At 42.1% G+C, this 14,561-nt stretch overlaps 1 protein-coding gene across 1 annotated transcript; it reads left to right on the forward strand.

The window, feature by feature from the left end:
- Nucleotides 1–1,430: 1,430 nt before the first annotated feature.
- Nucleotides 1,431–10,766, forward strand: il17ra1a (interleukin 17 receptor A1a). The gene is made up of 11 exons (XM_040015013.1): nucleotides 1,431–2,335; nucleotides 3,323–3,347; nucleotides 3,678–3,824; nucleotides 4,375–4,496; nucleotides 5,006–5,132; nucleotides 5,562–5,609; nucleotides 5,692–5,849; nucleotides 6,521–6,592; nucleotides 6,731–6,821; nucleotides 7,744–7,848; nucleotides 7,996–10,766. Exons 1-11 carry the CDS (start codon nucleotides 2,243–2,245, stop codon nucleotides 9,399–9,401), a joined length of 2,394 nt encoding a protein of 797 aa, XP_039870947.1. The 5' UTR covers nucleotides 1,431–2,242; the 3' UTR covers nucleotides 9,402–10,766.
- Nucleotides 10,767–14,561: the final 3,795 nt, after the last annotated feature.

The following is a 14,561-nucleotide window of genomic DNA, read 5'->3' on the forward strand; positions in this document are numbered from 1 at the left end:
CTCACCCCAACTTATGAATACTTTATTATTACATATTATTAGAAATAGAAATAGACCATCATGCCATGGAGTTATAACAGTGAGGACAGGCAGGGCTGCCGCTCACTCGGACAGAGCAGTGAAGAAGGGGAAGTCCGCTGGTCAGGTGCGAGGAAGATGAACATGTGCAGGATGACGTGAAAATGACAGACGGAGGAAAAAAAGAAACGAGGATCTCAGAGATCTGGACCTGCCAATCAAAGAGCTGACAGCACATTTAAAGGCACCAGCATCCTTTATGTGTTCATCACTTTGAGCAAACTCAAAAGCCAGTTTATGGTATTTAAGCACATACAAAGGAATGACACTGATGTCTCTGCAAGCTGGATCAAAGAGGCACATGCAGGCTGGGTTAAGTGTGCATTTATTAAGAAGAAGTAATAGGAAACATTAATAAATATTTCAGTGGGATGTTATGAACTAGGTCACATCTGTGAAGACAATTACAGCTAATTTCATTTTCTTTAGAATTTAAATTTGTTCTGAACGTGTGCTCATGTGGCGCACAAGGCTTGTATCAAATTACCTTTGATGTTGTAAATGATCTTTAAACCTTAGAGAAGCAATTTTGGATTCAGTTTGTCCAGCTTTTATACAGCATTACAGTTTATGACATCAAAATATACGGTTTTACTTTAATAATCAATTGTACAGTTTAGCCAAAGGTATTCTCTCCAAAGCGTTAAATTAGTTAAATACTGTGTTTCACATCCAAACTGATCGTTCCCACAGATTCCTGAATATATGAACATATTTTAGTTGGAAGCATTACTGTCATGTTCTGGCTTTAAAGTAAAACTGGCACATGTCACTCCTCTCTCCCCTACTGGCCTCCTTACACTAGCTTCCGGTCTCTTTCAGGATCCAGTTTGAAATGGTATTATCTGTTTTTAAGAGTATCAATGATTTGATGCCAGAACTTTTGAAACCCTATAATCCTACCAGAGCACCGCGGACTATGAACCAGCTGCTCCCGCAGACTCTGAGATCCAGGCTTAAAAGCAGAGGCGATGGAGTCTTTTCAGTGGAGGCTCCAGATTTAATTTGAAGCTGTTCCAAAGATCTGCCCAGTCTCCTAAAAAACCCTGTTTGTTCTTGCTCTCAGGTCTGGTTGAGACCTCGGCTTTTATTATGCTGTTTATAGTGTATATTTTGTACAACTTGTACAAAGTTCATTTAAAAACGTGCTAAATAAAGGAACCTTGATCCAGCTCTGGTGGTGAAAGTACCCCAGCGCAGCTGACCGATGACGAACATCATTGAGGGGACCGTCAGCCCACCCTGGGAGTCGGTTCACTGTTCAGCTGATTACTAACTTGTTCCCGTTAGATTGCTCCCGTGGCAGGATGTGTAAACACGGCCCTGCGGGATTTAATTATTGTGGCATCTGCGTCAAAAACTTTGCGTAAGCCTATTTCTCTCGGCTGTGCGGATCAGTTCACGATTTAATTCTGGCTGTTTGTTCTCGTCTGCTGTGAGCAGCCGACATAATACTGAGTTACATTCACATGTGACGGTGCACGTTACACCTTCGTGTTCCCGCCCCCGACACCGCGAACTTCAAGGCCCTTCCCACGACGCTGCTTTGAGCCTTTGTGAGTAACGACAGTAACGAAGTAACGAAGCCTCAGAACGAGGAAGAGGACGGAAAATTGATGTTTCGTTCACTGTCAGTGAGAAAAATGGGAGAACCAGGTACCCTTTGTGGGAGGCTGAATTCTTTACACTAGAAACATCTATGAACGTTGCGCACTGAGGCTGTTCCATCATTTACTGCTGTCTCTGTATTGCACAGTGTTAATGTGCAAGTTCAAGTTTAATGTAAATGTTGAGGCGTTTCTTAAAATTGAACGAGCGTGATGGGCTCAGTCATTTAAAAATCCCGACCATAGCCTCGGCTCATCGTTCACCGTGCGTGATTCGGAAAAACGAATAGACGAATCATCTGAAGTGCTTCTTGAATTATCCATCCATCCATTATTTCATATTCAATCTCGTCAGAGTCAACAGAATAGTAGTCTAAATTCCCACGGGTCCTGAAGGCAGCATTTAGTAACTTACTGTAAATTGAGCAGGTTGTGTCACATCGAGCAGGAAGTTTTCCAGCCCAGCGCCAGTTACACCCTGTCGGGGGTTTTCCTTCACTGTCGACAGAGCAGTGTGTCTCTGAATGAGCGGACTGTTGTTCATTTGAAAGGTGAAAATGAGCCTCCATCGAGCGCTGCTGCTGTTAACGTGTGTGTCGCTGTCGACCACGCTCAGGATTTTATCCGGACGTCTCAAGTGCTCTCGACAGGTGAGAAAGGTTTTACAGTAGAGCGGCTCCAAGTTTGCCGAACACAACAGATACTTCCTGTTCCTGTTCCAGTTTGTGTACGTTATGAAAATAATTTTAGACAAACTTGAAAAGAAACTTTGAGTTTTCCTGGTAGCGAAAGAAAGTTTGTCCTTTTAAAGAATTCGATATTTTTGACTTCTTTACATAAGATTATTGTTCCTTACATAGTTTTGAGCTACATTTTGTTTAAGGCCAGTTTTTCTCTAAACAAGGATTTTAAAATAAAACTATGAGCACTGTTCGTAATTCATTTAACTGAGTGTCTTACTTGGAGTGTAGTCCTCGCACCTGTATTTGATTCTATAAGGAGTGAAGGCGCAGTCACAGGACTGAGCTATGTAATGATCAATGTTTAAGTAACGTCGTGTTTAAACTTGCGGATCTTTTTTTCTTTTCTTTAGTGTTTGTGTAGCGAAGAACAATGTTACAGTTTATCTGGTTACAGTTTATCTGGTTACAGTTTATCTGATTACAGTTTATCTGGTTACAGTTTATCTGATTACAGTTTATCTGGTTACAGTTTATCTGGTTACAGTTTAGCTGGTTACAGTTTATCTGGTTACAGTTTAGCTGGTAACAGCCCACAATGCTAATGATTGACAGCTGTTCAACGTTCTGGTTGAGCGCTGTTTATCAGATAAGCAGTGTTCCTGTGTCGTGTATGAGGCACAGCGTTGTACAGCTCTAATATCTATCAACTTGAAATAGAACATCCGGGCATTCAAACTGCTGTTTGCTGAATAATTTTGTAACAGTTGTTGTAAACATTACGTTCACGTGACTCCTCTTCAAATAAAAAAAAGAAAGAGAGTAAAGTCCCTACAGGTGCACTGATAGGACCTTAAATAGGCTCCTACAGAGGAGCCGATGGAAAGCATTTTATAATACTGAATACTACACGTCTCCTTACTGATGTTCTCTTTTTGTCCATCTTTTCCTCTCCAGGATTTGAATTGTGAAGTTCGTGAAAGTGAGTGGATGCTTCAGTCTTCCTCTCGCTGCTGTTGCTCAGATTTCTTGGTTTGACCCTGGTTCAGACAGCGCAGCCACTGCTGACAGAGGAAGACAACAAGAATTTGGAAAACAATCAAACAAAAAGATATTCTTTAAATGCACCGATATTACATTTGGGAAGAGTCATTTGTGATGTCGTGCTGTAATATACCAGGAAGTAACAAACACAGTGTTGAAACACAGCAACAAAACGAGAGACGAACAATGAACACAATCGCTTAAACTAAAAACCTTTGCTAATGGGACAATGACACTGGCTGTTCTCTGTGTGCGTGTGTGTTTGCAGCTAACTGTCTGGACAAGCGGTGGCTGAAAGTTCATGATTACACTCCCAGCAATCCAGAGGACCTGCAGGTGTCAGTGAACGTCAGGCCAGACGAGGCAGGACTCCTGCAGCCAGTGCTAGAGGCTAGTTGGAAGTTAAAGGATGATGGTGAGTAAGTCTGCGGGGATGGTCATGTACAACAGTACATACATGAAAACCAACACATCAGAGACATGAAAACACTCAGATCCATCAGTTTTTCAACAATCCCTGATTTTAAAACTGATGATGATGATGATTGAAGTCAGGACAGTTACTTATAACGTGGCTGTTTTCCATCTTTATTTATAAAGCACTTTAACATAAAACCAGAGTTCACAAAGTGCTGTACACATACAAATAGCATAAACAACAACAAAATAAATAAATAAATAAATAAAATAAAACGTGTTAAAAAGTCAAATTGAGTCAACCCCTTGAAAGATTTTTATCACACTTTGTTTCACAAATAGTAAAAACAAATCTGATAAGATATTAGGAAACAAACTTAAAGTAAAACTATTTGGAAAAGAAAAAGAAGATTAATGATAAAAATGCGCGTTTGCACGCTCTTGGCGTTTACTCCAGGTTAAGATAATGTGGGCGTGTTTTTGTTTGTTTCTCACCGCCTCGTGTTTCTCGGCCTTACCTGAATATTTTCTGCTATACTCACCTCCAGGTAGCATCCATTTCCTAAAGGCCACCGAGCTTCATGTTCTGGTGGAATCCACCAATCAGAACCTGTGTGTTCGATATTCGTTCAAAAAAGAACTCGCGATGAGGAGTCCATCAGGAGAAAAGGTGAGTGTGGTTTTCAGTGTTGTTATTTGTAGATGTAACTGGATCCCTGCAGTTAGCAACATTTCATGCAGACAAAGCTTCAGCTTCAATGAAGCTGGATCCTCTGTCCTCCACTATCATAACAACACATTTGCTCGGTTGCAATGATGGAGAAAATTTACCAAAGTTTAGCAAAGCTCTCAGCTAAAGTTCATTAAACTGAACATGTCTTTTTTCATCATTACAAATAATACAAAAAATATCCAATAAATCGATATTATTAAAAATGAGCGAGGATTTCTGTACTGTGAAGTACTGCGTTGTTTCAAGCAGCCATTGGCAGAAAACTACTACATAGGTCCATATACATTTTTTTCATGTCACCGATTATACCCATCACGCTCAGAACGTCCCACTGTGTGAGTGAGGTTCGATCAAACATGCACCAGCGTGTCCAGCAGTGGCATTCATACTGGTGCAAAGGTTTCACATGTGTGCTCCTGACGCTCAGCGTTGTTCTTGGCTTTCAGTGGTCATTCTCAGCTGATATGCTGGTGCTGGATCCGGGGCAGAGCTACCAGGTCTCTGTCTTCAACATACCCAAACCAGAACTGCACCACAGCAGCTACGACATCAGGAAAAACCTCCTAGTTCCTCGTGAGTTGAATTCAGAACCAGTGTTTGGTTGTTCCTGTTTGTTTTTCTCGGAGTAGTTTGGGATTATCTGTTTATTCATTGTTGTTCAGATGTTTTCTTGTTGTTATTTTGTGAACCTATACAATCATTCGAATGATTAGCTGGACTAAATACTTATCAGAGGCCCAGCTGTGTGTGCAGACACACCCTCTCCTTTCCATAAATTACATATAGACTGGTTGGGAAACTCACAGCCGCAGATATCCTGAAGACACTTGAATGTACAAGGTGTTTGAGACAAAGGGATGTGATCCTTTTTCGTTTTCATCATGAAGATCTTTTCAAATACAGAATTCATACAGAAGTATGTCCCAGGGCAGGTTTAGACTCGTGAAGCTCTTAGACGATCTTCTATAATTGATTTTATGAAACTGTTTTTGGTTTACTCAGATTGTGAAGATCCAGAAATGACGAACACACAGTTCTGCATAGAGAGAGGTACGTCGCTGACAGAACCTCTAAATGCCCGTGAGAGTAAGTAAATCTTATAAAGCACGTCTGTCCTGTCGTCTGCTAACAGGAAGTCTGTGGCAGCCTAACATCAGTCTGAGTCAGGTCACTGTAGCTGATGGAAACTCTGCTCTGGCTGTCAGCTTCAGCCCTGACAACCTGTGTGAGAAGTACATGGTTATTGTCAATGGCTGCTCTTCTCAACAGGATAAACACAGTTTAAATAAGGTAAGGATTAATAATGTGGATTATGAAATATCAGGTCTCTCTCCTCCAAGTCTCTGTTAGTACATGACTTAATAATTGATCAACAAATCGATACAGAAACCTGGTATAAATAAAACTGAACCATCCTACATATTCAAATCTTTTTTGTATTCAAAGAGTTCGTGTGCAGTTAGCAGTTTCATTTCAACAGTACTGTCATCACAGTGGCCTATATTTTGTACCTTAACCTAGTTTTTACACATTTTTGTCAGTACAGGAAACTCTCTGCAATTTATTTTTCTTTTTTTTTGCGTCACTTGTAGAAAAGGCTGCTTATCGTGTGTAAACCACAGTCACATATAGATGTTACCTTGTAAAGCACGACTGATGAAATAATTGCCAGACAATTATAATTTATTGTAAACTGGAGTATTTATTGAATCATGTACCATTTATTACAAAAGAAATTTAAGATGAATTTGCATATGTAGGTTTTAGGTTGATGTCTGTATCAAATGTGCGCTCCAGACTTGGCGTTACGAGGTTCATGCACATGCACTTCCAAAAAGACGAAGCTGAACATGAACATATAACAGAATTTTATTTGGTGAATCAAACATCTAAATCTTCAAATGTCTAGAACATCGTTCTTACTGTGTTGTTTGTTAAATGTTGGTCAAACTCGTTTTCAGGTGAATCAGACCCTGAGTGTAACATTCAGCCTGGATAGTTGGCCGAGATCGTGCTGCCAGTTTGATGTTCAGGTAAAACCTTTCAAGCCTGTTCTGCACAGTGATGCTAGTTTAATCATATTTATTATTATTTTAATTCTGATAATACTTCACCATGCTGTAGGATCCCACTTCACCTGGGTGCACAAGTTCATTTTGTCTTTATTGCAGATTAAACCTTATTTCTCACAATGTGGTGAAGACTGTACCCGTCGAAGGAAAACTCAGAATATTTGCCCCAGTGTGACGAAAGGTCCTGCAGGTCAGTATCACGTTTGAGTCAGAGGGTGGCTGAACGCTCTGTCAGATCAACACTTTATAAAGTAATGATAAAGTCGGTGGTTTGATTCCCAGCATTTTCCTGTGCTCGTACACTAGTGAACATTACGACACCGTAAACATAGTTTCGTTTCGGCCCACATGAGGGTTCAGCTTCTGCGCGTATCCACCCCGCACACATGTGGAGTGCCATTTAGGCTGCTTTAGCTTGCCCACAGTTGCTCACTCTACAGCCCACCTCCTCCTCTCATGATGTGCTGCATCTGTTCTCACTGATGCTTGCTCTGGTCTTGCTACTGTTGCTACTATTATAACTCAAACCAGCTGTGTATCTACGAGGGAAAGTGGGTTTAACAGCCATTTAATTTTGACTTAAATGTAACCAAATAGTTTGGTTTTGGAACAAAGTAACTGCGAAAATTGCTCAGCTACCCAAAATAAAGTTTCTAGGTGGAGCAGATCATTGACTAATTGGAAGGGTTTTGGTTCCAGCCTGGCTGCTCCAGGCAGTTGCATCTTCTGCATCTGTCGGAGTACGAATGTTACATGGAAAGCACTTAAACGCAGAAAAAAGTGCTTGTATGAAGAGGTGAATGAGGCAAGATGTGTAAAGGTATTGAGAGCTAGGGCAGGGTAAAAAAGTGCTACGTAAGAAGCAGTCATCATCACACCAGGTAGTGGGTGGGATCTATTTGGGGGACAAGTGAAGAGTTTGTCCTCATAGTTGTTAGCAGCAGGAAACATTGGCAAGTATAATGATGTGAGTTCCAGGGTGGCCGAGGCTCACTGAAGCACATGGGGAGCGAAGGCTAGCCTGTGTAGTCCGATCTAACAGAGCAGTTACTGCAGCTCGGGTATCTGTTCACTCTGTTGGTGTCACGTTGAATTATTTCTGCTTCTTACAGCATTCCCAGCAGATAATGCCCCTCACTACGGGTTCGTTTCCCTGGGAGTGGTGTTCATGTGTATACTGATGGCAGCTGTTATGTTTACCATCTGCAGGAAGCCAGGTTAGTCTCCTTTAAGTTCTATATCAAGTTCTAACTTCAAAGGTTTTGATTGGAGACGTGGCTCTCCATCGATTTGTGCACGAATGTTATGGTTTAACTTTGCTCTTCGGTTGCTGATGATCCTCTCGTGTTCTCTTCTACTTTCAGGGAAAACTAATGTCAGTGCAGGACCAAAGGGAGTTCAGGAAGTGCAGCCAGTCAAACAAAAGCCCAAAGTATTGGTCATCTACTCACAAGACCACCATCTGTACAGGGACATCGTGCTGAAACTCTGCACCTTCCTCCAGACAAAGTGTGGCACTAAGGTGCTAGTAGACCTGCTCGACTCCACCTCGGTAGGCATGGTGGGTCGTCTGCGCTGGCTCGAGTGGCAGCGGCAGCAGCTGAAAGATCCCTCGGACAAAATTCTCGTGCTGTGCTCACGAGGCGTCCAGGCAAAGTGGAAGGCCATGTGCGGTCAGGGACGAGTGACTCTGAAGGAAGACCTCCTATCGCCCACAGACGACATGCTCACTCCTTTTCTCAACCTCTTTCTGCCAGAAATGCACCAGGCAGGCACGCTGGGCAAGTACATGGTAGCTTATTTTGATGACATCAGCAGCGAGAAAGACGTGCCGTCGGTTTTCGACATTGCGGTGAAATACAGGCTGATGAAGCACTTTGAAGAGCTGTTCTTCCGCATCTTAGACATCGAAAAGTATCAGCCGGGGCAGGTGAAGCACATTGAGGGAATCGGTGCAGATGAATATTTCAACTGTCCCTCTGGTAGAGCTCTGAGGACGGCCATTGAAACCTTCCAGGCCTACCAGTTTGAAAATCCCGACTGGTTCGAGAAGCAGTGTGTGGTTAGTGAAGAGGAGGTCCTAAACGACACCAACATGCTTATTGAACAGCTGCATATTCCTCCCGTCCTTGAATGTGTCCCTCTAATCAGAGATGAGTTTCCTGTCTATGTTCGTGACGTGGAAATCAATGAAAACAGCAGCAGCATTCACATTCTCACCCCTGAACTGAACCCGGAGAGTCAGCCGTCCTCAGTAATAGAACTTATACCTGCAGTCAATCCATCAGAGGGACATCAGCATTCATCCGGCCTGGAGAACGTGCTGACGGAGTCTGTCTACGTAGCTGAGCCAGCTTTAAACAATCCACCGCCACCCAGACAGAACTGGGTCTCCCTTGTGGATGAACCGTTTAGTCACATTCCCACTGAAGATAATGAGGAGGATTCCTTGATATCTCTGAACCAAGCTTCTGCTTATTTGGACCAAAGAAGCCAAGCTCCGCCGAACTCCTTGGACTTTAATTCTCCAGAATCGTCGTGTACAAGTGTTCCCGGGCAGCATTCCCCCCCCTCTGGGATGGATAACTCTGAGCATGTGCAGATAGAGGAGAACGAGGCTCAGGAGCCAAAAGGACCAAGCAGTGGCTCCGATCAAGGCTACAGCTCAAAAAACTCCTCCCAGCACGAATGTCCATCTAAAGACGAGTCACTGGTGGCTTTGGCAAAGCTGCAGAAGGAGCTGTTTGAAGAATTTGACATTACAGTGTGACATATATTTGATGATATTTCTTACTGGCAACATGATGTTGCTGTGGCAGACTGTTCATTCTTCTTTGGTGTTAATCATTCACAGGGGAGTTTGCAAACCAGTGACTGCCCAGGAGCAGCTGATCCCAGGGAACGCCAGAAAGTTCCACATTTAAAAGTTGGCAATAAGCAAAAGACCCTTGACCAGTAATGTGCTTGTGTAATATGTGTAGGAGTTGTGTCTTTTTCAAAGATAAAGAACACTGATTACTGAGAGTTTGGTTCCTGCAAAGAAAAATCCAAAATGCATTTAATGTGATGTTTTTAAAGCTGTACTGCAGCTGAAAACAGCAGCGTCATTAATCATTACAGCATTGTAGCGTGACTGTTAGCGATCACGGTGTATTTGTGTTACTCTGAAACTTGTGTTGTTAATTGTTGACAAGCCAGTCAGCTGTCGTGGGGACATGAGCGGGTGATATTGTAGAAAACAGTTACAGCATGAGTTTAACAAAATATTTGCATTTGGTTTAAATGAATTTGTAATAGCTTTTTTTGCTCTCTATACAGGTGTGATTGTTGCTTACAGGAAGTAGACTGTTTCATTCCCCTGCCTGCACAGACTCTTTGTTTGTCAGCTTGTCTCCTCGCTGCATGTTGAAAAGGCCAGAGAGGAAGCAGGGGCACATTTAAGAGCCTCTGGAAAATCACTAAACATGTATATATGCCTATATATGTGTGAATGTGAGTGCGAATGGTTGTCTGTGTGTTGGCCCTGCGACACACTGGCGACCTGTCCAGGGTGGACCCCGCCTCCCACCCTAAGACAGCTGGGATAGGCTCCAGCACCCCCACGACCCTGAAAAGGATCAGGGATGGAGGGATGGATGCATACAAGAATAAAAGTTTAATGGCGAATCAGTGTGTGAGGGAGGGGCTTGGATAAGCTCCCTCTCAGGCCTAACTGAACACACGCCTGCCTGACGCCTAAACCAGGCAAACAAGAAGTGATTTAAGTTGGAGGCAAATCGATATTATCAATGAATATTTTCAGATGATCAGAGTCTTGTATTTGTTCCCTTGAGAAAGGGTCATTTTCCATTTCCAGCCTGAGGGTGAGTGCACTGATGTACAGTAGTTAACTGTAATGTGACGTGATGCTGCTCAGCTAGTGTTCACGTGTACAGCACAGCTATGAATGACGAGCACGTTTCATCATGAAGCTTCAGTCTTTGTTCTGAAGGACCTGAAAATTAAATCTGATGTTTTTTCCTCCTGTTTGCTGTACAGATGTTATTTTATGCTTGATGCTTTGTTGTGTTACATTTTCAATCACCATCTTCTGAACATAATCCACAATAAAAAAACACTCTGTTTTTAATTGAAAGTCCTCTGATTTATTTCAGGTTTCGACCGCGTGACTCTTCTTACACATAGAGTTGGCTACATAGATTGGATTATATCAGTACAGATATACAGCACACAATTTTATAGTACAGGTAAGGTCCCCTCTGTAAAACTCATCAACATCTGTGTAAACGAAGAAAAGGAAAGCTTGTATATTCTGATACAGGAGTGTTAAAATCACACTCTGTTTTTCACACGGGCTAAAGAAGAAGAAGAAATCATTTCGATTTGTGTAGCATGAGCGGCTCCTCTGAATCCCCATGTCTGTTAAAGCCTTTGGTAGTTTCAGTAAAACTGTGCACTGTGCTTGTTCATGCAGGTAAAGACCCACTGCACGTCAGCTTAGTTTAATCTAGATATGGTCCTGCTAAGTATTAGTCTCAAGCTTCATGTGCAAATCCCCTCAAACACTGTGAGGGAGCGTTTCCAACAACACCGTATACATATGCAAGTGTTTCAGAGATTACTGGCACAAGGAAACAATACAAAAATAGTATAAAATATATCATTTAGAGTACTATGGTAAACTATGATAAGCAGCAAACAAATAAAAGAAACAAAGCCAAGGCAACAACATGTCTGTCATTTTATGGATACCTATAAACACCAATGAACACTCATTAAAAAGCAATAATATTGAAAAGAAAAAATCAACGATTTGAGCAAAAGTTTCTTTTCTCTGCTAAACATGAAACTTCTCTCAGTTGCAGATAGCTGAATGTGTGTCTCAGCCAACAGCTGTGCAGACGCAGCAATCACAGACTGGTCCTGGTACAGTGCAGCCAGTTTCTGCTCCATTTACACTCGTGTGTTTAACTGGAATCAGTTTAACGGGATGCATGTCCTCTCCTCACAGAACGATTGGTTACATTGTAACCCAAGTTCCCTTAGTAAAGAGACTATCGCTCCACCTTCTTTATCCCACATACATGTATGTATAAGATGCAGCTTAAGTCAGTGCAGCTGTAGTGTAGTGGTGAGACTGCAGGGGGCTGGGAAGCTCATCTTGGAACCGGAAGGTTGCCGGTTCGATCCCCAGCTCTGTCTGTCCTGGTCGTTGTGTCCTTGGGGAAGACACTTCACCTACTGGTGTTGATGGCGCAATATGGCAGCTTCACTTCTGTGGCTACAACTGTAGCTGCCTCCACCAGTGTGTGGATGAATAGTGGAATTGTAAAGTGCTTTGAGGGTCTTGCTATATAAATGCAATCCATTATTATTATTACACACCTTTGCAGTGGGAGTTGCAAGCTTGATTCCCACCTGGTACCCAGTAAGGGATTTCTACCTCATCTTCACAGACCTGAATGGTTCGTGGTTGTGGGCCTGGGACCAAGAAGGTTTACCCTCACAACAGTGGTCCACTAGCCTTTGCTTCATTATTTTATGGAAGGCAGAGGGGCAATACACTGGCTGGCACAAAGACGCCACCATTTACAGGTGCTAAAATGGCTCATGGAAGGCCATCGGCACTGTCCAAATCCCACAGAGGGCCAGCTGGTCACCAGATGGTGTAGGGAACATGGTAAAGCGTGACCCTATGAGGTCCCTTAAGTGTGACAAGAATCCTGTGGCAGTTTTTGTAGGGAGCAACACAGACTGCCTTGGCTGCCACTAGTACCGAGCTGAAGGGAACCTACAACCCTAACTAGCATTTCCTGCAGAAACAAAGGATTGTCACAGGCCATGACGTCCCATCCTTCTTGGGGTGGGAAGCTCCGAGAGCACTGAGTAGAATTCAGTGTGGTGATTGCGTATCAGCCTTGCTTGCCAGGGGAGAATGCTGTCTTTTAAAGGACAGGCTTTAAGGTGACCCCAAACCCTGCTGCAATAGGCCAAGGCTGCTGGGGCTTCCCATGATGCAATGTTTCTTTTTAGCTCATGTTTAATACACCACTCTGCGTTTAATCATTAGTTATTTTTCATCTCTGCCTCTCTTCCACGTGGGTGTATCTGTTTTCCTGTGCACCTCCCTCACCCTGGTTCTGCTGGAGGGTTAGTCCCCTTTAACTTGTTGTGTATTATTGGTCTTTATCTTACAATATAAAGAACATGCTAAGGCAACATTTGTTGTTAATTTGGCGCCATATAAATGCAGTTGAACTCAATTAGATGTGTCAGATCCAGCCTGTCTTATTCCTTCACGGGGGAGGAGTAAGAGAGACCCTGAGTGGAGATAAATTCAGAGCTGGAGTGGAGGCCTGGTAAGTCTGTACCCTACTCTCTCTGGATGCTCTGCCTTAGACAATGTCATACCATATACCACATATAATATAATAACAGCCTCAACATCAGCATCTGGAATATGTAAGGCAGAGAGACAGTCTCGACACAAACACAACAGAAAACTGCTTTTAAGGGTTCGTGCAACAACAGTTTCAGTTTAAATCACTTCCTAACAGCAGAGCTGAGACACCGAGAAGAACGAGCCAAATAATGTGGACATTTCCTGCACTTTTTTGCATATTTAACACATTTTAAAGTGTTTGTCAGTAAAACCATCTTTTTAGCAAAGTGCACATTTTGAACTTCCTCCAGACGATCAGTGCTGCAAGTGAAAGTTCAAAGGCTTTAAACTCCTTCATACAGCTTTAGCTTTAACAGTGAGCACACCATCGTTTGTGACGGGTACATGACAGGTATCATTATCAGTCTGCTTTGCAATATGTTCTTTGTCCTTCAGCCCGTAAAGAGTTGGACAGCGCTGAGGTAACACGCTGCTGGACATGCAGACGTGTCAGTATTGTTTCACTCAAATTTCCTTCAGCTGCTGTGAGAAGGTTCAATAAAATCTTTTGTTCTCAATGAAACTAAAAATCTTAAATATAGTAAACATATAAATATATTTAACCAAAGTGCATTAGAAACAAGCATTTCTTGACAAAACATTTTTCTAATCTGTACTGAAATTATGAAAAAAAGCAAAGCATGTTTGCTGCCTGCCAAATGAAACAAACAGGTCATAATTCTGTTACGTCGCCGCCGCCGTCTTTCCTCTACAATCATCTACGCTGCACACACTGGTCACGGACACACCGACACTCGTCGTCATTAAAGTTCACTCATCTCCAAAGCAATAGGCACTAAATCATGTTCAGATTACTCAGACTTGGATATTGCACACATAATAAATACTTTACCAGACGTGATTGCAAAATACAGAACAACGAGCTCATAAAGGAGGAGAGAGACAAAGTCAGTCAGTAATGCCACCTGATGTAAAAGTGTCCTATTAATGTGAAGTCCTATTATTAGGGTTATTATCATCATCATCATCATTATTATTATTAGTATTATTATTATTATTATATTATTATTATTATCATTATTATTAGTATTATTATTAGCAGAGTTAACACACTTAAATGTTTCAGATCATTAAACAAATCTTAATATTAGATAAAGATCACCTGAGTAAATACAAAATGCAGTTTTTAAAGATAATTTCACTGATTAAGTGAAAAGAGAATTAAAGGTCCTCCTCTGCCCCCCAAATAAGTGATTGTTTCACCCTCAGCAGCAACAACTGCAATCGTGTAATTGGAATAAAACAAAGGCTGATGTTACGTTTATCTAAAGCATAAATAAAATAAAGACTTTGGAGATAATATTCTGTGAAGCTGTGAGACATTTGAAGCTTCTCCTTAAATTTGGCCGAACATTAACACACTTGTTTAAAAGAAATGCAGCAGCCAGACGTGCTGGAGGTAGTGTGCTGTTCTGGGTTTCAGCACCTGGATGACTTCAGATAATTCAACCCAGCAAAGAGTGTAAC

The sequence above is a fragment of the Simochromis diagramma genome, unplaced genomic scaffold (assembly GCF_900408965.1).
Source record: "Simochromis diagramma unplaced genomic scaffold, fSimDia1.1 OVJJ01000453.1, whole genome shotgun sequence".
NCBI classification, from domain to species: domain Eukaryota; kingdom Metazoa; phylum Chordata; class Actinopteri; order Cichliformes; family Cichlidae; genus Simochromis; species Simochromis diagramma.

Bases quoted from the DNA above. Each gene is read 5' to 3' on its own strand.
- il17ra1a (XM_040015013.1), top strand. From the start codon at position 2,243: ATGAGCCTCCATCGAGCGCTGCTGCTGTTAACGTGTGTGTCGCTGTCG. The intron at 4,497-5,005 runs GTGAGTGTGGTT...CTTGGCTTTCAG, and splicing joins GGAGTCCATCAGGAGAAAAG to TGGTCATTCTCAGCTGATAT. The intron at 6,822-7,743 runs GTCAGTATCACG...TGCTTCTTACAG, and splicing joins TGTGACGAAAGGTCCTGCAG to CATTCCCAGCAGATAATGCC.